At 38.8% G+C, this 23,796-nt stretch overlaps 1 protein-coding gene across 8 annotated transcripts in view; it reads right to left on the bottom strand.

The window, feature by feature from the left end:
* Positions 1-23,796, bottom strand: part of Dgki (diacylglycerol kinase iota) — a 445,999-nt gene that overhangs the window by 32,044 nt on the left and 390,159 nt on the right. For all 8 annotated transcript variants that reach the window (XM_040728459.1, XM_040728462.1, XM_040728460.1 and 5 more), the window contains one exon: positions 18,956-18,981. In XM_040728459.1, coding sequence (XP_040584393.1) covers positions 18,956-18,981 — 26 coding nt within the window. The remainder of the gene's footprint in view (positions 1-18,955; positions 18,982-23,796) is intronic.

Genomic DNA, 23,796 nt, shown 5'->3' with positions numbered 1-23,796 from the left:
GCAGCACTTCATTTGGTATTTTGTTATTGTGAAAGTGTTAGCTATTTTGTGTGTTTAATTCCAGCACTGCAGTTAAGCTAAAGGTATGCATAATGTGCTTTTATATCCCCTTACTTTATTGACGCTGTAGCTTTCTGTGAAAACTTCATGGTATGGGAAATTAGTAAGCACTAAGTATGTATGTGGTTGACCCCATAGCCAGTGGTCCACCTGGTTATCACTTCTCTTTTAACTAAGAACTGTGGAAGATGTTACAGGAAGTAAAAGAAAGGCCACCTGGGTAGGGAATTTAATTCAGTGTTAGTGTCTATGCTTCACATGTTTGAGACCCTGGGTTTGCTCCCCAGTGCCACAAAGGAAAAGGTCAAGAGGGAGGGAGGGAGGCTGGGAGGGAGGGAGCCTTTTCCATTGGCATGTTTTTACCTGCAAGTCAATTTCCAAGTCCCAAAGATTTTCTACATCTCTTTGAAAATTTAGTTTTGCTTATTTGGTGTATCCAAAGATTTCAAGACTAGAAATATCTACATAGGAGTCAAACCAGAACTCTATGTGAAGTCAACGATGAGTGTTACTTTGTTAGCCTTGGATCTTAATTAACTAATTAAATAATTTGCTTTGAGCCCTGAATTCACAAAAGTCTCTGTAGGTTATAAGGCCAATGGAGCACACACCCTTCGCCACTCATAGCATGCTAGCTTCACTCAGCTGTGTAAAATACATCACAGCAATCACAAGAGGGATCAGCAGGGTTCTTGAAAATTCCCCTCTGGCCAACCTCTACAACTGAACTAGCATTCAAGTTGAATGCTTTCTCTAGTGATAAATTAATGGTACCGTATTTGGGTATAATGGTCACTACTTTTTTTCTCTTACCATACCACCATCTGATGTAAGTGCCCAATTACCCCTCAACTAGAAGAGAATATCCATTCATGGCATCAGTATCACAGAGTTCCACTAACTCTGTTGCTCAGTTAATTTTGAGCTTGTACAAATTGAGAGGGGTTTTTGTATTTTTAAAGGACTTAACCTAGTTATGGTACATTATAAAACTCATGAATTCCAAGTAATTATGGTAGACAATAACATTCTTTTCTTTCTTAACATTTGAATGAAGTAATGCAAATTGAGACGCTGAGCATATTGCAAACCAATTTGGGTAAGATACACAAAAGGAATACCAGTATTCTCTGAAGTTCCTGTATCCTCCCATAACGTTGAGAGAATTTAATTTAAATTGAGTCACTTTGTTTATTTTTTCTTTGCAGTCATTTGGATGAGAAAGGTATAACCCCGAGAGTGAGAGTATTAAAATAAAATAAAGCTCGGCCTCACTAATGAGAGGAAAGTGCTACACAGCAGGGGAGGCTGCACTGACCCACAGATCCTCTTGACTTTTACAGAGCTGATAACAAGTAGAACTGGGACTTAGGCTTCGTCCCTTCTCTTAGACTGGCCTCCGTGAGTTTATTTGATCTATTTTAACATTGCCCTTCAGACCTCTAAAAGGAATTCAGGTTGAGAAAAGTATGCATGTGGTGGGTTCAGAACCAACTGCTGATGGAGCCTGAAAAGGATAGATGGTTTCTGGCTTTGACCATACATCAACACTTCAGGGGAAAAGAAATGGGCTTGAGGCCAGGATTCAAGTAAGAGTGTATTCTAGAGTTCTGAGAGATTATAGGTTTATGGGTCAAATGGCTATCAGGTTGTACACTAAGCGCCTTATCAGTCCCTAACACAGCTGGCCACTCTCTCTAAAATGAGGCATTAAAAAAAGTGCTAACACATCCCTCACTGGAACCAAAATGAAACCAAGGAGGAGTAAATACAATAAGAGTTACTATCAGAAAAAGATGTTGGGAATATATATATATATATATATATATATATATATATATATATATATATACAAAACTGCGCAAATTTGAAAAACAGTATAAGGACAGATGAGGTAATTTGTGCTTGCAACTGCTGTAAAGAAATATATATTTTTGCTATCCCCATATAAGCACATGACAGACAGTCATTGGAAGAGGAAAAAGATTTATAATATCTAATTTGAGAAATGTAAAAATCAATTGTTGACCTTCGTTACCTTGTATTAAGCTGATTAAGCAACAATTTGCCTAAGAAACCAGAGTAGTGAGACAAATGTCGAGCTCTGAGCATGCTCAGCAGAGAAACATCAGCTAGACTTAACAGTAGCAGGAAGTCATCAGCGACACTCGCAAAGGGCTGCATTTCATGGGCCAGTTGCCATGAAGTGAAATAAAGACTGGACCTTCATCCTTCCTGAGAACTCAAACATTCTTCAGAAAGAAAAGATAGACAAAGTTAACCTCTGGATTCCCACACAGCCCAATGTGTCCACAGGCCATTAGAGAAGCAGCCTTGTAGGGCAGAGTTGCCTGGTCGGAAGAAGAAGCTATACAGGAGAACAAGGATTTCTCTAGCAGAGAAGACGGGAGAGTGGCGGACACAGAACCCTGAAGAAAGTGCATCACCTGAAAAAGTGAAAGCACTCAGAACAGGGCCGGGGGAAGGAAGGAAAAAAGGGAGCTGAGAAAACTGTGTCCAAGGGATGAAGACAAAACACAAGCAAAATTAAGTGAGAGGCTGGAGCCCGGAGTCCCTTCTCCCACCACGTAAAGCTCCCAGGAACTTCGTTGCCATAATGCAACCATGGCCAAGATTATCACCCTCTTCCTAAAAGTCAAAAACACACAAAATATATTGAAATATCTAGGTCCGAGCGGTGCCTGGTTAATCGGAATGCCGAGGAAGAGTAGCATAGGTGCTTTTCTGAAGATGGGCAGAGTGGTGCGAGATGAGGAAGGTCTGGTGACTTGAGGGACACAAAGGAGAACAGCACAGTTGACAGGGACACTGGTGGTTTAGATTCTTTGTGCATGCAGATGATACAACAGCTCTCTTAATTTTTGGCCAGATGGCCCAAACAATTTCCTTCTCTTGCTAGGGTGAGAGGTAGCAGAAAATGCCTGTCCCCCAATGAGAAGTGAGCAGAAATTATCCTTTTAAAACGGAACAGGTTTTACTTTGTCTCAGGAAGGAGTGGGTATTGTTCACTGGCAGGTGGAAGGAACCAGTGTGGAAGCCCCCCAGAGCATTCACGCACTGGTAAAGCTGGTTTGCCTCTCCATAGTGAAGTGTTGCAGCGGCATTGTGGCTTGCCGTCATAAGCACAGGCATTGCCTTGGCACCTGTAGGTGTCCTGCTTGCTTTTCCCTCATGTGTCGCATCACTGATCTTCTCTAGCTTAGAGGCAAGCACACACAAAGCTGAAGGGGACTTTCAAGACAGCCAGCGCAGCCTGATCCACGGAGAAACCAAGAACGAAGGTGAATGCTTTGTTAAGGACTGTCCACCCTATGGAGGGCTCTTTCCTCTTCAGACTGTACTTATCCTGGCCTGCCCTGCCTTCAAATCTCACGTGGCTAGCCATTACTTACAATGACAGAAGTCATCCTCTGCCTATTGGGCTGTCACCTGAAGGAAATGTCTAGTCCTGGAAATATGTAAAATAACAGGTTTTACTAATTAATGTTGGAAGCCCATATAAGTAGGACATAGGGGCTATACTTAATAAAGGAGTGTATTCTGATTTGGCTATTGAACATTGATGACCTCTGTTGTACTTCATTTCTTTTAATATTTGCAAGCATTTTATTTGTTAGGCTTAATTTAGAAGCCTCACCTTTATTACTTAATCTAATTAATGTTCACTAAACCCATCAGATATATGTATAATTATTATCCTTCTATTTCCATGCCTTGACATTAACCATATTCAGTGTCACATAGCTAATTTAGAATAAAACCAGGGTGTGTATCCAGGCTAGGAGAGGCTTACTAAAGAGCCTGGCTCCCTAGCATGGTAATACTCTTTCTCCTTTATCTGACTGTAAGGAGTGCCATTAGGCAACCACACCTGGTCCTTCTAAATAGACGTTTTCACGATTGGTTCAAGAAGTTAAAGCCTCTTAGTACCTTCCACATACCAGGTTTTGCCTTTCCGAGGTAGAAATGGGACATAATGATGAACGGGACATATTCCTAAGTATTAGAAGCAGTGATGCTGTCTGGTCAGTGGATGCTTTAGGATGCCAAGAAAAAACATTCTAAAAAATACTACAACACCTAAACCTGCCTAGAGGACTTGCAGGAGCATTGTGGAAAGTCATTCAAGAAGCATTTAGTTGACATGATTTTGTTGCAGGCCTGGACAGATGAATCTATCTCTAACCAAAACAGTTCAAGCCTAAATAGTTACAACAGACCACACAGGCAAGAAAAACATTTTAACTGATTAAAAAACAAACAAACAATGTTGCCAAGGCTGGACATGGTGGTACATATATACGATCCCAGCACTGAGGAGATAGAAGGAGGAGAAAGGGTCTTTCATAGCTATACAGCAAGTCACAGGATAGCCTGGGTTACATGGAACTCTCTTTCAAAACAAAACAAATGCTTCCAAAGTACTAGAGCAATCTTGTTAAAGTGGCGTTCTACTAGGTACTGTTTGAAATAGTGTTATGCATTCTAATATGTTGCAACTAATTATTGTTAGGTTTCAAACCTGGGACAAATGGCTAAGGTGCCTATTTAACATATCAATGAAGACTCTGTCCTTCAGGTCCCCCCACAAACCTTAGTAACTACCTGTTGCAGGGTCCTTCTGGCTGGCAAACTCTGCCTCCTAGGCTGAGCTCTCCAGTCCAGGGGCTGGGCTGTTCTTCCCTACATCATTGAACCATTTTGGGTTACCTGCTCTTTTTATAGCTTTGGGCCTCCTGGCTGCTGTACCTGGCTACCCTCTTCCTCCTTTCCCCCTCTTCCATTGGCACAGCTCAGTCTGGTCATGTCCACTCTGGACTCTCCCAGGGGTCCCTGCCTCTGACTATACTCTCCCACATATTTATAATAAACCCTGTTCACCTCACCTAGGATCAGTCATGTCCTTTCCTTTTTATTTCTTTTTTTTTTCCACTCAATTATCATAATGATTCAGGGAACTTAATCATTGCAAGAGGAAAATATCTTCTAGTAAATCAGCTTTGGGTAGAGAACATTGGGGTTTTCATAGAGAATTAAGAATTTAAATTACAAGGAAGAACAGAAACAGAATGACATTTATCCTCATTGAGGAATACATGACATCAACCGCCATTGTGTCAACCTAGAACCATGGCTATACTGAACATTAACATGTCAATGCACATGTTTTCATACAATAAAAACCTTAAATAAATAATCTCAGTAAATAACCACACTGTTAATTCTCCATTTCTATTATAATGAAAAAGTAGATACAATCCAAGGCTCAGAGAACCCACGTTTTCTTTAGAAAAGCCAGATTCACTTTTTTTTTGTCTTTTAACAAATGCTTTATTGACATATGATGATTAACTATCACTTTTCTATGGGGGTAACAGGCTCTATGATAACTATTTGTTGTCAGACACGTCACTTCATTTGGTGGTCTTTGATCCCATCCTTCCACGTAAATGCAATCCAGGAGGCCAGCTCTACCCTTCCAAACTCTCCATCTTCCTGTTGATTTCTTATTCTTTATTATTTTCAGACATTCCTTTAACTGTCCTCTGCACCAGAAGGCAATCTACAGCACTGTTGTGAATCAATCAGGAGAAAGAACGCCTGCCCCTCCCACAGCACACTCAATAATCAGCCCTTCACAGATAGTTAGATAATTATCGCCAACAAAGCGCTCCAAAGAAACCCAAAGGTTCAAAAGGATCATATGCTTACCATCAAGCAGAGAGGGGGGAGCACAGTAGGGTCAGAACACACACAAAATAACATTAACCAGATTTGGGGAACTCTAGATGGGAGCTGTTTTGTTCCCTTGCTTTATTTTTAATCAGAAGCAGATAATCTATTTTCCAGGGATTCGGGAAAAAGGAGCAATACGGGTGGGTGCACTGTCATTTTTATTTCTTCCTTTTCACACAGCCTTTGGGGAGTGCCCATTGAAACTACTGCAAAAGGCCATCTTCTCAGTGCATTTGTAACTGAATCTCTTTGGAAAAGGACCAGGGCTGACCTATCTTCTACCACAGGGACCAGCATTAATGAGGCTGCAGCGGGATTCAAAGATGTGCCCTGGAAGGTTCTGTTTGCCAACACCACAGAGGGTAGCAAATTTAACAGTAAGGCTTGAATAGAGGAATTCGGTTCTGTGCCAGGGCATTGCAGAGAACAGGGCAATGTCTTTATTCATTGGGCTTAGAGTCAATGAAGTGAAACACCGCTCAAGAGGAAATATATTTTAAAGGAATACATTTTTAAAAATCAGTGAAAGAATAAGGAAGGAGAAAGCCCAAGCATTTAAGCTGTCAGGGAAATTCATCTTTGTTTGTCCTTAGGCTCCTGGATTTGGCTCCAACACACAGGAATTAATAAGTACAGAGGATAATGCAGAATAAAAGACAAAGCTGGTCTTCCAGAGGAATAGTAGAAGGTGATAGAAGTTATATGGCTGAATGAACCCCGGGGAATTGGGATCCAGGGGGTGTCTGTAAGCAAAGGAATAGAAATTACTCATGAAAGCAACAGAGACGAAATTGAGATCAGCCCTAAATGCAAGCTCTAGAAAGTTTGAACCTAATTAGAAAACCAATGGGAGATTAAAGGGTAGAAAACCGAGTATAGGGGAAAATATCCTCTAGCAACTTGGCATCAGCTAGACCAAAGTCATTGCAAGGTAGCATATGGTGGAGGCCAGTGTGGTAAGCTATTCCGAGAAGGCAATTCAAGGCTGCAGATGTTTCCATCTGTATTTCCACTCACAGGAAAGGGGAAAGCAGCTTCCTTCCTCAGTTTATTCCACTCTTCTAGTCATGAGGGTGTCTCCTTTATTGTGCTAGTTCCTGAAGGAAAAGCTATATGTCAACAAATCTGAGGCTTACTGGCAGGGAATGAGGTTCCTGTTTCCCTAATTATGAAGTTCGGGGATGGGAAAATGGAATTTTTTCAGTGCCATGTTATATGAAGAGGAGCACTTCTTCATCTTTAAAGAAAAGGGCCCACCAAACATGAACTCTAATACCTCAGTTTTAGAAACAGAATCCTGATGATGCAAGCTCAGCTGCTGACACACTGTACAGAGAGTTGATTCAGAGTCAGTCTTGGATCCCAACTGCCTGAGTCTGCATCCTTCTTCTAAACTTATTAACTATGCCTGGGATCTCCTACTTTCCTTGTCTGTGAAATAAAAATAGGAGGACAAGTAAAGTATTCCAGAAGTAGATGACTCAAGGGTTTGGTGAATTATCTCAGAGGTTAGAAAAAGATAATGTATTTCTCATTGATTTGATGGAGCAAGCATTAGTCACCAATAAATGGAAATAGAAAAACGTAAAAGAAATTAAAAAGCCAATCATACCCATGAACACAGATGTCAGATAAATCATTAGCAAATGGAGAACTAGCACCATGTAAAGGAGATAAATATGCTAATAGATTTTCGTTCTTATCATGAATATGATACTGATTTCCACGGGGCGGGGGTGGGGGAACAATTACTGAGGTGCATGAGGTTAACAGGTGAAGGAGAAACAACAAGACGAAGAAGAAGATAATGAGTGAAATCTTCATTATATGTTAAATTTGAATATGAAAGAAAAGCCTTCAAATATCTATGGCCAAATTGCTACCACCTACCCTGAGGTCATGGAGCACTAAACTGTCGACTTAGCAGAAGTTATAGATGGCATTCATAGTGACTTCACAACATCAGCAATGATACTGCATACCAACACCTACCTATTCAGTTCTGCATCAGTGTGGATAGGGACATAAAATTACATGCAAAAGCATAACAACAGGAGAGAGTAGACTGAAATTCTCAATATTTATTGACAATGTTACCTGTACAGAATTATCTATGTATTCACTCATGTAAGTATTTTAGACATAGAGCAAAGGATTACCAGCCTACAATCCACAGCACCAGAGAAGCTAGGAAACAAAGAGGACCCTAAGAGAGACATACATGGCCCCTGGCAAAAGGGAAAGGGACGAGATCTCCTGAGAAAATTGGGAGCATGTGAGGAGGGCAGAGGGAGTTAGGAGAGGAGGACATGAGGGAGCAGGAAGATTGAGTTGGGGGAAGAATAGAGGAGAGCAAGGAAAGAGATACCATAATAGAGGGAGCCATTATAGGTTTAAAAAGAAATATGGCACTAGGAAAATGTCCAGAGATCTACAAGGATGACATCAACTAACAATCTAAGCTACCTTAAATGCCCTTTCCCAATAATGAGATTGATGACTACATTATATGCCATCCTAGAGCCTTCATCCAGTAGCTGATGGAAGCAGAAGCAGACACCCACAGCTAAGTACTGAGCTGAACTCCTGGAATCCAGTTGCAGAGAGGGAGGAATGATGAGCAGAGGGGTCAAGACCAGGCTGGAGAAACTCACAGAAATAGCTGTCCTGAACAAGGGAAGCTCACGGAAATCAGAATGATAGTTGGGAAAGAAGCATAGGACTGACCCAGACCCCCTGAATGTGGGTATCAGTTAGGAGGCCTGGGCAATCTATGGGACCTCTGATAGTAGATCAGTATTTATTCCTAGTATATGAATGAGCTTTGGGAGCCCATTCCACACAGAGGGATACTCTCTCAGGCTAGACACACAGGGAAGGGCCTAGTCCCTGCTCCAAATTTTATGACCGACTGTGAAGATTCCCACATGGAAGGCCTCACCCTCCCTAGGGAGTAGAAAGGGGATAGGGGATTAGTGGGGGTTCAGGAGAGGAGGGGAGGGAGTAAAACAAAGCTTGTTTCTAATTTAAATAAAAAAATAGAAAAAAAAAACCCTGGCCCTTCATGTAAAGTTTATGAAGTTAAAGGTTAACAGGAATCTTGATACAAACACAAGCTTTTAAAAGTCAACTACAGCCAGACGTTGGTGGCGCACACCTTTAATCCCAGCACTCAGTTGGCAGAGGCAGAGGCAGGCGGATCTCTGTGAGTTCGAGGCCAGCCTGGTCTACAGAGTGAGTTCCAGGACAGCCTCCAAAGCCACAGAGAAACCCTGTCTCAAAAAAAACCAAAAAAATAAAAAAAAAGTCAACTACACTGCAGTATGCCAGGAAAAAAACAAAAACCAAACAAACAAACAAAAAACCACACACAAAATAATAAAAAAATCACTTAGAAAATGCAACTTTAAAATCACAACACATAAAGTGTCATTAATGATATAAAGTGTCTAGAAATAGAAGATGATGAAACTATAAAATACTACTGATATCCAATTAAATGTAAAGAGACACAACTAGAAACTGAAGGCTTTTTGTCATAAAGATATCACTATTCTCCATTCTCATTTATAAATTCAAGTGATATTCATGAAAAAATTGAAGACTTATTTTTATTTGTGCATGTGACTTGTGTGCAGGTGACTGTGAATGCCAAAAGATGCTGGATCTCCTGGAGCTGAAGTTGCATACAGTGTGATCCAGGTGGCCTGGGGGCTGGGATCCCAGCTCAAGTCCTCTGGAACAGTCACTCAACTACTGAGCCAAGCCACTCTCCAGACTGATCATGAAACTTTAATACGTAACATTACAAACTGCTTTTAAATTTTACATAAATAAAAAGGCTACTGTGACTAAGTTACTCTGAAGGAATCTGTGAGTTTATCTTCTATCAGATTTTAGGATCCATAACAGTGTCAGAACAACTAAAACAGTGTAGTTTGGGTATAAGTGTGTTAGGGTTGGAGGGATGGCTCAGATTTCAAGATTGCAGAGGACCTAGGTTCAGTTCCCAACACACACCTGGTAACTCACAAGTGTCTATGGGATCAGATGCCCTCCATGGGCTCATATGAAGTGTGTATAGATAAATGAAGACAAAACACTGATGTATATATTATAAATAAGCCTTTTAAAAAGTAATAAACATATTGGTCAATAAAACAACTGAGAAAATCTATTACAATATTGACATTTCTTTCTTGTGAGTATCCAACAGCTATCTAATTAGACTTGAGATCTACTGAATAAGAATAACTCCATGCCTGGCTCTGTAAACCTAGCTAATTACCTGTGGCTGGTGAGATCATGGACTCTAGAAGAGAACGTGGTAATGCTGTGCTCCCAAACCAGTATACTTTCTAAATGCATTCTTAATACTTATCTTTATACCCACAGTTGAGTTCAGCTCTCACTCTTCACCAAAGAAACTTCTCTTTACAATACATGGAGATCATTGCGGAAAAAAAAGAAATCCACAACTGGTCAAAATGGATAGACCATGGAGTGCTCAAGTTCAATTGATATATCTACAACATGATCCCTAAGTCTAAGGGAACATTGCAGAAAGGACAGAAATATTGTAAGAGCCAGAGTACTAGGCCCTCTGAGATAAAATGTCTTCTGTACCCATAAAATCTCAACCATACGTCACCTAAACAAGATCCACACAATGACAACACTAACTGACATGCCAGCATGGAAGGGAGAACTCTCACAAAGCCCTACTCCTAGTTGAAGACCTATAGGCAATTGGTAAATGCTGAGAGAATCAGTCTTCTCCAAGGTTGAGCCACTTGGTAGATCCTCTTACCCTAAGCAGTTAGCTCTAAACACTAACTGTAAGTAAATAGATTCAGGTTGTACTCATAACATATGTGTGTGTGTATGTGTGTGAGAGAGAGAGAGAGTATACAATGTGTATATTTATGTACACAGATTCACACATATAACAACAATTAAAGAAAGAAGAGATTATGAATTTGAGAGGAAGTAGGAGTATTTGGGGGAGAGGGAGGGATGAAATTGATGTAAATATACCACACATGCATGAAATACCAAAAAGGCATGAAAAAAAGATTTATGGTAGTAACAATAATTTCTCTGTGATCAGCTGGAAAGTATTCCATAATTTCCAAGCCCTTTGATTATTATGATGCATACAACTTTTTGTTCATATAATTTTGTCATTTTATCAACCCTATATTTATGTGGGTTGGTTTGTAATTTTTCTCTTTGAATTTTTCATAGTTTTTAATTTTGCAGAGTTTTAAAAACTGTATGTGTGCTTGCAATTTTGCTATGTAAATTAGATGTTTTATATCTAATAAAAATTATTCTACTTTTTAAAAGCAAGTAAGAAAATATGAATTAAAATAAAAATAAAAAGGACAAGACAAAAAGACAGAACTGGCTTTATAAACCAGTAAGGAAGTAGATAATAAATGAAATAGGTGTTCTCACATATGAATCTCCCCCCCCCAAAGGCTGCCCATGCTCCAGTAGAGGGACATGTACGTACTGACAGCGCTAAGTAAGTGGACCCCCTGGACTTTAAAATGAATACATGAATGTGTGAGAGAAAAATGGTGGTGGGGTACTGGATGAGTTGGAAAAGAAACAGGTGGTTTTGGTCAAAACACATTATATGCTTATATGAATTCTCAAGCAACAAAAAAATAACAAAAGAAAATGCATCTTTATTTCTCACTAAACCACAAAATTGATAAAGAATGCAACTACACTTTTTTAGAATGCAATAAGGATTTTAACTTTGCGTTATGCAATTCTTTAAAACATCCAAAAGACATCAACTACAGGAAAATAATAATTTGAAATATTTTAAAATAGTGAGCATCTGTCTATTGGATGAAACCCAAAGGAGTTTTAAAATGTGGCCCACAAGCTGAAGGAAATTCATAACAGAGAGAAGAAAAATGTATCCATAACATTCAAAAATATGTTTATGGAATCATTTGTCTAAAAAAGAAAAAGAAACAGATAATCCAAAGGGAGAGCAGTTAGGCCAATAACGAAATGAAGCATTTCATAGATTAACAAACACTATTAGCCTATAAATACATGAAAAGATGCTCCACCAATATGTAACTACTGAACACAAAATATGTTCTATCACAAGTTTCAAGGTCACACTACCATGATACTGGCAACTATTTTTTAATTCATTAACTTCAAGCATCAGCTGGGTGGGTCAGTGGAAGCACTTATCCACCGAGGCCAAGAGCACATGTTTGAATGACTGCTTATTCCATTTATCTGAAAGGCTGAAGATGTGTACAATCTATTACCTAGCTAAGTCAATGCCATTGAGAGTCTGCACATGTTTGAATGACCACTTACTCCATTCACCTGAAAGGCTGAAGATATGTACAATCTACCATCTAACTAAGTCATCACCATTGAGGGTCTTAAACATTAGGGGAATTCTCACACAAGAATATCAGAAGTAGTGTGGAAAAGAACATCTATAGTGGTAGTATTTTCCAAAACCAAAACTCTGTAGTCTGTATAAGCATTTATCAATGGCAGATTACACTTATAAAATTGCTGTGCACTTATTTAGCAGAAACAATATACCATGTAACAAATGAACAAGATAACCATGACAACATCAAAGATGAATCACAAAAGTTTACACAATCTGATTCAACTTACAAAATCCATGACTGGGAAATTACAGGGACCTAGGTGCAATCTATTGCTGCTGTCATGTTAAGTGGTCATGCCTTCTACCTATTGTACTCACAGACTGGGATGCTTTCAACTTCAAGCTTCTTTTTGCAATGGGTAGTGTTATGTAGAGTCAAGGTGCTGAGTATGAGTGACTGTACATGCTCAGATGTGACTGGATCATCTATAGCAGCATTTCCTCTTCTATCTAAGCCTCAGGAGACATTTGGGAAGAGGGGCAAAAAGAATGTAAGAGCTGGGGGATGGGCAGGAAAGCTTGGAAATGCAGTCTCCTGGAGACCACATGGAGGGTGCACATAATAGCTCATAACAGCTGTGGCCACCTACACAACAAGATCCAGCCAGTAAACATACCATCCTTGAGAGAGGAGTGGGCTCCAGAAACCACATCCTTAGACCTTTAACAAAGGAGCTGTGGTCAGTTGATGGCTTCTTCTGTTATGTTGTCCATACCCCACTGGATGGTCACACACCTATGGCCAGCACTAATTAATTTCACTCAGGGTTATTCATTATATTAACAACAACATAAAGAAAGAGGACATGAAGTTGCAAGGGGAATATTGAAGAGCTCTAGGAAGAGCTGGAAGGAGGTAGTGGTGAGAAGGTATGCTAAAAACACATTGTATAAATGTATGAACATTTCAAAGAGCAAATAAAGTACTATTTTTAAAAATGCAAAGGTTCAAACCAAATCACAGAAAAATATACATCCTGATTCATCTTGAAAGGATTTAATGTGAGCAAAACTCTATGTACAAACATACATACATCCACATGTGGGGTATGTATATATATACATATATATGCACATATATGTATATATTAAATAAAATATATATTATTTATATATATTAAAATAAAAAAGAAATGACATGACTGACAAGGAGGAAAATTCAGTTACTCTGGAACATAGGGAAGTTAATACAGTCAGAAAGGCAGACAACCTGAAACTCTCAAATTATATAAGTTTTCATTTTAAGCTAGGAAATGGCTCACAATGATTTCTTTAGTTATTTTTTATGTGTTAACTATTTTCATATGCATACATGTTTATATTCATGTTAGAAAAATGATTGAGCCTAATAGCACAGCCCCAGAATCCCAGATGCTCAGGAGGCGAACACAGGAGGTTTGCTATTCCATGCCTAGCTGGGCTATATAGTCAGCTCATGGTCAACCTAGTCAAAGTAGGATATAAAAACAAAGGGCAGGGAATACAGGTTGTGGTGGGGTACTAGCCTAGCACACATAGAGTCCCTGTGTTCATTCACAGTACCACACATACAAAGAGAAGAAAAATGAGTTAAGGGCTGATGAGATGGTTTAGCAGGTGAAGACACCTGACAACCCGAGTTCAATCCCTGAAAACCACAGAGTGGAAAGTTGTTCCCTGGCCTCCACTTGTACCTTGCAGTACACAGATATGCACATACACACACACCACATGAACACGCTCATGCACACCCACCACACCCACACATAAATGTAAAACTGAAAGCAAAATCAAAACCCAGAAAAATGAATTAACAAGGAATAGATTTTGATATCTCAGAGTTTTGTACCATATTAACAAACAAGGTGTGTTATTGTCAATACTATAAAGGACAGTCAACTCCAAGCCTGACCCACAGATTTGATGCTTGTGACTATAGTCATTACATTTTTCCAGATTGGTCACTGCCGTCCTTGTCTGATCCTTACTATGGCAACAGAACCGTGTCCAAAGGAGCTGTGTGCACCTGTGTGCCTGTGCGTGTGCGTGTAACAGGGGTGGCCACTCGGATGCTGCTGGGGAATCAAGTAGCTTACTGGTCTTCTTTTAAGAGTCTAGTGATGCTTTTTATGGTGTACCATTTTTTCTTCTTCTTTTGTAAATTCTCTGTTCAGGTCTTGGACCCATTTTTTAAATGAGTCCTTTCTTTTCTTTCTTTCCTTCCTTCTTTCTTCCTGGATATTAATCCTCTGTCAGATGTATGGCTGGCAAAGATTCTCCCCCATTCTGTACCAGGATAGACATTCATTGGAAATTGCCCTTTGGGGGTGCTCACACGGGTAATGGCTCTAGGAACAGCACTCTGATAGGCTTAGAAAACCAACGTGCAAAGAGCAAAAAGGGACCCAAGAGCTTATAGAGCTTGAGAAGCCGCCTGGACTGGAAGAGGTGACTCCAGTCACAACTGAGATGATGAAGTGTGAGGCTCTAAATGGAGAGGAAACTCAGAGAGCAGGGCCATCAATCACAGTCAACCTTATCTTCTGACAGAGAGGGGCTCCAGCTTCCAGATGTTGCATTAAAACATAATGCTCCCCCTGGGAGTCACATGGCAGGCTTCCCTGCAGCATCGGTTTCACTCAGCTAACTAATTATGAGAAAATGTGACATCGGTATTTCACTTTTTCTACTGGGACAAATCATTCCCAGCAGGAGGGAGAAGTTGTTAGTTTTTTTATTCGGTTTTCTTTTGTCATTAAAAAGAAATTACTTACACAGCAGTAAATAAACTCTTGTTAGACGGAAGGAACTTTTCTCCCCTCTCAATAATTCTGTCAATTTACCTTAATGTTGACAATCATTTCTTTGTTTTCCCAGAAATGTGGTAAAGTTAAAAGAAAAAACAGAAAGATACTTTGGATATTGAATCTGGGTTTAAATTAACTCTCCCACTTAGTAGCTATGTGATATCAAGCCAGATATTTATGGACTTGATTCCCCAGCTACAGAGTTAGGATGATGCATGCATTGTAGGCTGTTACCTAATAACAATGGAACGGGATAATGCAGTTAAAGTGTCCTTGCACAGCTCCGGGTAAGTGCTCAGAACATTTTATCTTCTACTCTCAAAGACATTAATACTGCGTTATGAATATCAAAATAATGTATGTGCCATCCATGCCTAGTGTTGGCAATCTTGTATGACCACTCATCCAATCCTGAACCCACTCTTTACTTGGGGACTACAAGTCAAATTATGTAATGGACATTTTGTTCTTCCTTGGCCTGATATAAAAATAAAGGTTTCCAGTGAAAAATTAATGTTTATAGATAAAGTTAAAAGACTTCTCTCTGTTGGCCACTATAGTTTTAAACTTTTCTTGACTTTCTATTTGTTTGTGTGTTTGTTTGTTTTGACAACAAAACTCACTAAATTTTCTGAGCTGGCCCTCCAATTTTAACTTTCCTGCCCTCCCGAGTAGCTGGGGTTGTGTGCATGAGCCAGCACACTTAACCTCTAAGCTATGTGGAGCTAACATTAACCGAGCTACACTTCCTCTCACACTGCCTGGATAGAAGAACATAACGACTGGGTGCTTGGGCGCCTGTAACAAGCTGGAAGCTTATTTCTGCAGAAGATACACAGGGCAGATATGAAGATACACAGAGCACGTATGAAGATACACAGAGCAGGTATGAAGATACACAGAGCACATATGAAGATACACAGAGCACGTATGAAGATACACAGAGCACGTATGAAGATACACAGAACACGTATGAAGATACACAGAGCATGTATGAAGATACACAGAACAGGTATGAAGATACACAGAGCACGTATGAAGATACACAGAGCAGGTATGAAGATGATACACAGAGCACGTATGAAGATACACAGAGCAGGTATGAAGATACACAGAGCAGGTATGAAGATGATACACAGAGCAGGTATGAAGATGATACACAGAGCAGGTATGAAGATATACAGAGCAGGTATGAAGATGATATACAGAGCACATATGGAGATGATACACAGAGCAGGTATGAAGATACACAGAGCACATATGAAGATACACAGAGCAGGTATGAAGATGATACACAGAGCACGTATGAAGATGACACAGAGCAGGTATGAAGATACACCGAGCACGTATGAAGATACACAGAGCAGGTATGAAGATACACAGAGCACGTATGAAGATACACAGAGCAGGTATGAAGATGACACAGAGCAGGTATGAAGATGACACAGAGCAGGTATGAAGATGATACACAGAGCAGGTATGAAGAACCCCAGTACACGGACAAGCAGAATAAAAGAACAGGAGTGGAATGGCGGCACCCAAGTGATCTCTGAAGCGAACCTGTAAGGATGGGAAACAGCAGAGCTATGGGACTTCCTAAGTCAGATTTCTCTGAGAATGAATTTGTTTCAGAAATAGCCGAAGGGAGCAGTGACTACTGAAGGAAATGGGATGGCTGGTGGAAAAGGAACAAAAGAGAACACTGAGAGGCACAGGCTTTTATATTCTGGTTTCATGATCCATTTGCCAGTGAGCCTCAATTCTTGTAGAGTAAATTGGAAAATCTTGATTCACCTCTCTCACAGATGCATTGCAATGTCTTTCCAGCAGACAAATGCACTCAAGATGTCTTATGATGGCCACCCCAAATATTAATTCATAAAACACATAAAGGTAAGGAAGCACACAGTGTGGAGTAGTATAAAGAAACATGTAAAAATCATAGCAATAAAGAAACATGTGAAAAATAGTTCCCTAAGGATAGTAGATGATGAACAGTTAGGTGGCATAGGTAAATCAGCACACATGCTTAAACTATTTTTAGAAGTTGCTGGAGACAAAGAGGTATAACTATATAATGCATTTTTTTGTATTTGCCAAAATGTAATACTCATCTAATTTGCACAGTAGTTCCTCAACTAATCACATTTAATAGCTGTTAAAATACTCTTACTTCTAAGAGCATGTTATTTGGGCAGGGATCGTCTTTCACAGCTGTGAAGGGCCCTGACATATACCTAGAGATCTCTCCTAACCCCTTAAGAACTTTAATTTAGAACCCTGCCCCTTGAATAGAGGTTGCACTCTTATGGATAGAAAAACAAAAACAGCCAAAGGTTATTAAGGGTAAAAATAGTTCAAAATAGAGGCAAACACACATTTCTAATTTATCATTTGGACATGAAAGCTGAAGGACTTACAAATATACAATCAAAATCCTATTCATACAAGCAACAATCAGCAAAATAACATGCAATAACGGTTTACCATTAGGTGGTTGATTACCTAATTCACACTTAATGGGCCTTGAACAGAATTTTCCCTACAATTTTTTAGAGAACATGACACAACTTTGTTCCAATATTAGGACAGACTTCATAATGTAGCAGCAGGAGGAGACCCCCCTCTCCATTTCCTTATTTAATTCACTTAATAAATACATTTTTTTAAACATTTACTTGCTGTCGGGGACTATATCAAAGAAATTCAGTCTGAAGAGCCAACTAAGGGAAGCTTCAGATGCATGTGTTATGCTTAGGAAAAGTTATGTCACAACAAGTGTACCAGAAAGCTCTCACGAAAGATTTAAAAAAGATGAGCATAAACCATCTACATACAAAAAGAAGTCATTTCCTTCCAGGGAACAGCAAGAATGAAGCAGAAGATGCAAAAAAAAAAGATAAAAATTAAAAATGGGATGATCCAGAAATTAGATGCAGAATCGTACACCTGGAATGCGGGTAATTGACAGGGGAATGGGGGAAAGGTGGAGGATAAAACAATAAGCAGTAGAAGAAGATGAAGATTCTATCCTTAGGCCTCTTAGACCTTGTTTCCAAATACAATAGCAAAAAGCCAACCACGATTTTTGATCTGTCGCATCTTATATGTGAAAGGTGCTATGTATGTATACTCAGTCAATTGGAAAGAGGTAATCTACAGGGGTGGGTTATGTTTATGGGACAATCTTAAAAGTCCAAGAAAGAGAGCCATCAACAAGCCGTAAGCTAATCCTGAATACCGGTGTTTGTGAAACATCGTCCTATGATATGATGAGCTCATTATAGCCACCTGACAAACAATTTGAGAACTGCCGGAATAAGTGAACAAAGGTTAGAGATGACATAATTAGACATCCTGTCCTTTGAGTAAAGTGGCAGTCTCTTAAAAGAAGAAGACTTCACACCGACTAAATAGCAGCTTGCTCACTTGCCGAACCGCTCCATCTCAGATGTACAGCACTCTGCCAGCGGCTGTGCAAAGATGCAGCCTCAAGGTCTGGAAGGGACTTGGGAGATATCTCCTATAGCATATCCTCATTTTAGAGGAGGAAATCAGACTTACAGAAAACACATGCTTACCTAGAAAACATGCAACGTTTGTGATGGCTGGACAGAAACCAGGCAGAAGACATTGACATCACAATGCTTGTCAACCAAAAATGGTTAGAAGGGATTTGAAAATAATACCAGATATCAGACTTGGCTTCTGTGGATCATGTTTTTAAAAGTGTTTGCCAACTGCACACACACACACACACACACACACACACACACACACACACCAAACTACTGTATCAACATCCTAGAGAGACTTCCTTAATAATTTTCTTCTCTGACAGTGAGGTGTTATGACCAGGGACAAATTTTTGAGTGCATAATTTAGTATAAAAATGGCATGTTCTTACCATGATCTTCTGAAGAGACTGGTGACCTAAAAAAGACAATATAAACATGGTAAATATTTGATATATGATAATGATAATAATAAGCACAAATAATTCTACAGAAATTATATAGTTGGGGCTGGAGAGATGGTTCAGTGGTTAAAAGCACTTGATATTCCTGCAGAGGACCCAGGTTTGGTTCCCACCATACACATGGTGACTCACAGCCATCCTTAAACCTAGTTCCAGGTGATCTGAAACCTTGTGGCCTCCATGAGTACCAGGCACATGCATGCTACACATACACAAATGCAGGATAAACATTCAATCACATAAAATAAAAAATAATAAATAAGCCGTAATAAAAAGTCAGTTAAGGAGAAACTCAGTATAGAAGGCAATGTGATTAGTATACTTGATAAAAGATATTCTAGTTAATACAACTTCTATATTATCTGGATTGGTTGAGTATTATGGATTACTATAATGTGAACAGGTTAGGCACGGTTTCACAGGGCTGAAAAAAATTTTAATTAAGTCTGAATTTATCTTGAAAGAATGAGAATTTGTTGAAATATGTTACCAAGTGAAACCTAGGCCAAACAGCTAGAACAAATCCAGGAACACAAATGTGTGCTAAACTTTATGCACATAGGGGCATGCTTAGATATTTTAAAAATGGAACAGAAGTAAAAGAACATGAATGCACAATTATCATTATGTTTGTATACATTTTTCATTGAATTTAATGTTTGCATGAGCATAGGACAGACTTTCTTGTGATGGCCTAACTGATGAGAAATACATGTAGAATTCTTAGAAGCTAAAAGGTAAAAAGAAGAAATCCCATGCTTCCTGTAGATACACTCTCTCCTTTTCTCTTAATAGCTGGTCCATCAGAACCATTAGGGTGGTAACCCATGACAAGGAAGATGATAGCACAAGAAGCAAAGTAACCTAGCATTGATATTCATGAGACATGAGAGAGAGACTTTAAAGGAGATACACATTCAAAGATATAATAGTTGTTAAAGCAATGTTAAACAACTTGAGGATGCAACTGCTTCCCTTGATCTCCTGATGAGCAATTTAACTTTTTATTATGTGAGTACACGGCAATGGTTGCACACACGGTAGTAATGGAAAGAAAATGTAGATATCTGTTAGTGCAAAGTGCTAACCCATTTCATGAGCCTTTTCAAGTAGAATTTTGCACATGAAAGAGAGAGTCCAAAGACTTGATGGGAAAAAATGTGTTTAAGAGACAAATAAACTAGATGAATGATGAGCAGAAACTGACAAATAACTAACCCAAGAAACAGCTAGCCTCCTTTGTTGAAACTGATTTATGTTCCTCTTAAAGTTCCCAGATTTTGTGCAATCCACACATTGGTCTTTGTATGTAATTACCTCCTGGCAATGTAGAAGCACATCAGAATTAGAAAAAATTGGACCTTGCTTCACATTTGTTGAGTTGAATGTATTTCAGTACCAGCAGCCTGGTTCTCAGAATAAGATATATTTTAGGGATCTTCAAACATTATCATAGTACCATTAAATGACCTTGAGAACTGTCTGCATCGCAGTTCTGAGAAAAGGAGCCTTGGAATGAGCATCTTCAAAGCCAAAAGATACCCAAGACATCCAGCAATAAGGATACCAAAATCTGCTTTAGAAGGGAAAAAAATAAGTGGGAAGTACATTGAATAGAAGGTAAAATGAAATTAAAAGGTGATTCTAAAGAACACAGATTGGAAATAAATGCACTAATGAAGTTTCCTGGGAAATGAAAAGTGAGTCAGCAACAAACTAACATCTTCACTTCTGTCTTTTTATGAAAAGGAAGCAAACGCATATTTGCAATTAATTTCTTACAGAGAACGAGAACAAAGAGAAACCCATGCCCATGGTCTCCTGAGTGTCTCAGGTGGGAGCTCTGAAACACAGTCTTTTTCTGCCTTTCTGAAAAACATTTAATACTAAATCTGAAAAAATCCAGATGGCTCCATTAAAATCCCACGGGGATGCATTCTGAGGTATGGCCAGGCAGAGAAGATGAACTATCCATTTCAGAGTGTTTTGCAAGGATTAGTCATGTTGAATTTCTGTGGCTGAATGTCTCCCACACCCCTGGACTTGTGGAATTTGAAGACATATGGAGTATTTCAACCCTCACTTGGCATTTCACCTTTCACTGCAAACATCACTAGACTATACTACAGAGACAAGCACATCATCCATTTAGGCTGGAAATGGGCTTACAAAGTTTCAGAGAACTCAGTCAGGAGAGAAGAAATATCCTGCAATGAGAAGGGTAAGCAGTTATTTTTAAAATAGAGGTTGAATTCCAGGGCTTAATCTTCTTTCTGACAGCTGAACTGACAGTTGAGGCACACAGTAAAACTCTCTATTTATTCTCCCACCATGCCTGACAGATATGGTCCTGAACTTGTTTAATACCCTTCTATGTACACAATCTCAGATCTAGAAGTGACCTTCACAGTGTGAACTATGCCTAGCATTTACTAACTCAAAGATGTAGAATCCCTCTCCCTAATCACTAGCCTTTATTATTATCTACAGTATATATATATATATATATATATATATATATATATGTGTGTGTGTGTGTGTGTTTGTGTTTGTGTGTGTGTGTGTGTGTGTGTGCTATTTTTTAATTGCTTGCTTGGAACTATTTACATTCTTATTTCATTCAAATACAACATATGGAAAAAAATAAGACAAGACCAAGACCAAAATAAGAATTCAAAGACTACACTTAAAATTTATTATTCTATTCTATCAAACTTAAATTGTTATCATTCATTCTGGAGTCTTTTAATTCACATTGATTTAATGAGTGAGTCAAGGTTAATAGTGAGAGAGGTCACGTCCCTAAGAATAAAACAAACTCAAAAGGTCAAAACCATCCTGCCCCAGCTTTAAGGAATTAATAAGAGCTCATTAAGTAAGTGAGAGAAAAATTCTAGACAGAAGCAATCATATATAAAGCAAGCAGAACTGAAATTTCATAGACGTTATCAGAAACATAAATAACTCAGTACTGCTGGAATGCAAAGGAATGATAAAGCCCATGACTCGGGGAGTTAAGGCCATTCCATATGGAGCTCATAAATTTTCAAGTGTCTGGAACTGACTTTCTAAAATAAATACAAACAATGTTTGAAAGTCACACGTTCTGCTTTCTATTTTTGAATGATCTAAAGTGAATAGAGAGAAGATAAACCCAAGTGTTACTGCTACACTTCCATGTCAAGAAGGAAAAATAAGAGTGTCTGTTTTTTATTCTCTTTGAAACCCATGAAAAATAATGAGGGTGGAAACCAATAAAAACATCTTTTAGTAATCTAGATGTTTACAAGCTAAACAACCATATATGAAGAAGAGGTACTAAATACAGTAAAAGCTGGACTACACGTCACAAGAACAGTCATGATTTTAATAAGCTGTAAAGACACAGCTACAATATATACCACAAGGCCAGGGCAGAAAGTCTCGCTCTGAGCTGAGATGCCCTGCTCTTGAGACATTAGATCAAACTCCAAAACAGAGTACTGATTTAAAAAAAAAAGGATCTGAAAATGAACAACCCACAGTTAACCTTCCTACAATTATCTACCCTGAGCCAGAAGTTCTGGGAAGAACTTACCCAGTGAAAATATCATAAGTAATCAAAAAGCCACCATAGCTCCTCAAAAAATCCAAATGTCAGCAGAACACACAAAAAAGATGAGGTCATGAAGTTACGAATGGTTACTCAATCTGCATGACATTCGAAAATGGAAAGAGTGAACAGAGTGGTGAGTTGGGAGGGAAATAGAGCCTTTGAGAATTGCAGAAAGCAATGTATGACCAGGGAATCCATGGGGACTAAAGAGAGCACAGCCTTTGACTAGTAAATCAGAGAGGGAGAGAAGAGCCTATTTGTTGCCATGGTAAAGAGAAGAGTAGCATAAGAGGTAAATAATTTAAAATGTCATAGTATTCTGCCATCTTGCTGATAATTTTTATATTAATTTGTATTTAAATTAATGCACACATAAGGATTCCAGAACAAAAGATGTTTGCATCCTTAGAGCAATTTTTAAAAAAGTAAAAATACATGTTAAAGGAAGTTTTAGGCAGTATCTCTTGATGTCTTGGGGGCGGAGCTTATTCTCCAGAAAAAAGGGGGGCTTCTACAGAAAACTGTGACTATATAAAATTAGCATAAAAAGTGGAGAAGGCACAATATACAGAAAGGCATGTCATGTTAGTGGCAATACAAGTTGAGTTACTTATTAAATACAGTACCAAAGTCATCTTATACATATATTGTAAACACTACTCTAAAATTAATATAAAATCAAAAAAGAGCTCATGAAACAAAGGCAATCTAGAGCAAAATGAACAAAGCTATAGGCATCACAACACCTGACTTTAAAATGCATACTGCTCTTCCTTGACATGGATGCATAAACAAGACTTTGTCAACAGCAATACCAATAGGCATGCTAACACAGAAAGGAGAAACTCTCAGGAGGTCTCATCTTAAAATAAAGAAGTACAGGCAGCTAATAACTGCTTAGAAAAGGAGAATTAGGAGCCTCTTCCATGGATGAGTTCCCTAACTGGTTATCTAGCAAAGTGGTCAGCCCTGAAATCATATACACAAAAACAAAATGAACAAGTTGCACTTATAGATTTGGTCATACATACACATATACATGTAACAATAGTAAAAAAATATAAGAAGAAGCTGTCAATTTGACATGGAGACATGGGACCTGGGAGGTGCTGATTAGGGCTAAGTGAAATAATTTTACTTTAATTTAAATGTAAAAAAATAAATTTATATACAT

Source organism: Mesocricetus auratus, unplaced genomic scaffold, assembly GCF_017639785.1.
Source record: "Mesocricetus auratus isolate SY011 unplaced genomic scaffold, BCM_Maur_2.0 Super-Scaffold_100019, whole genome shotgun sequence".
Lineage (NCBI taxonomy): Eukaryota > Metazoa > Chordata > Mammalia > Rodentia > Cricetidae > Mesocricetus > Mesocricetus auratus.
This window is presented reverse-complemented; position numbering and strand designations above follow the sequence as displayed.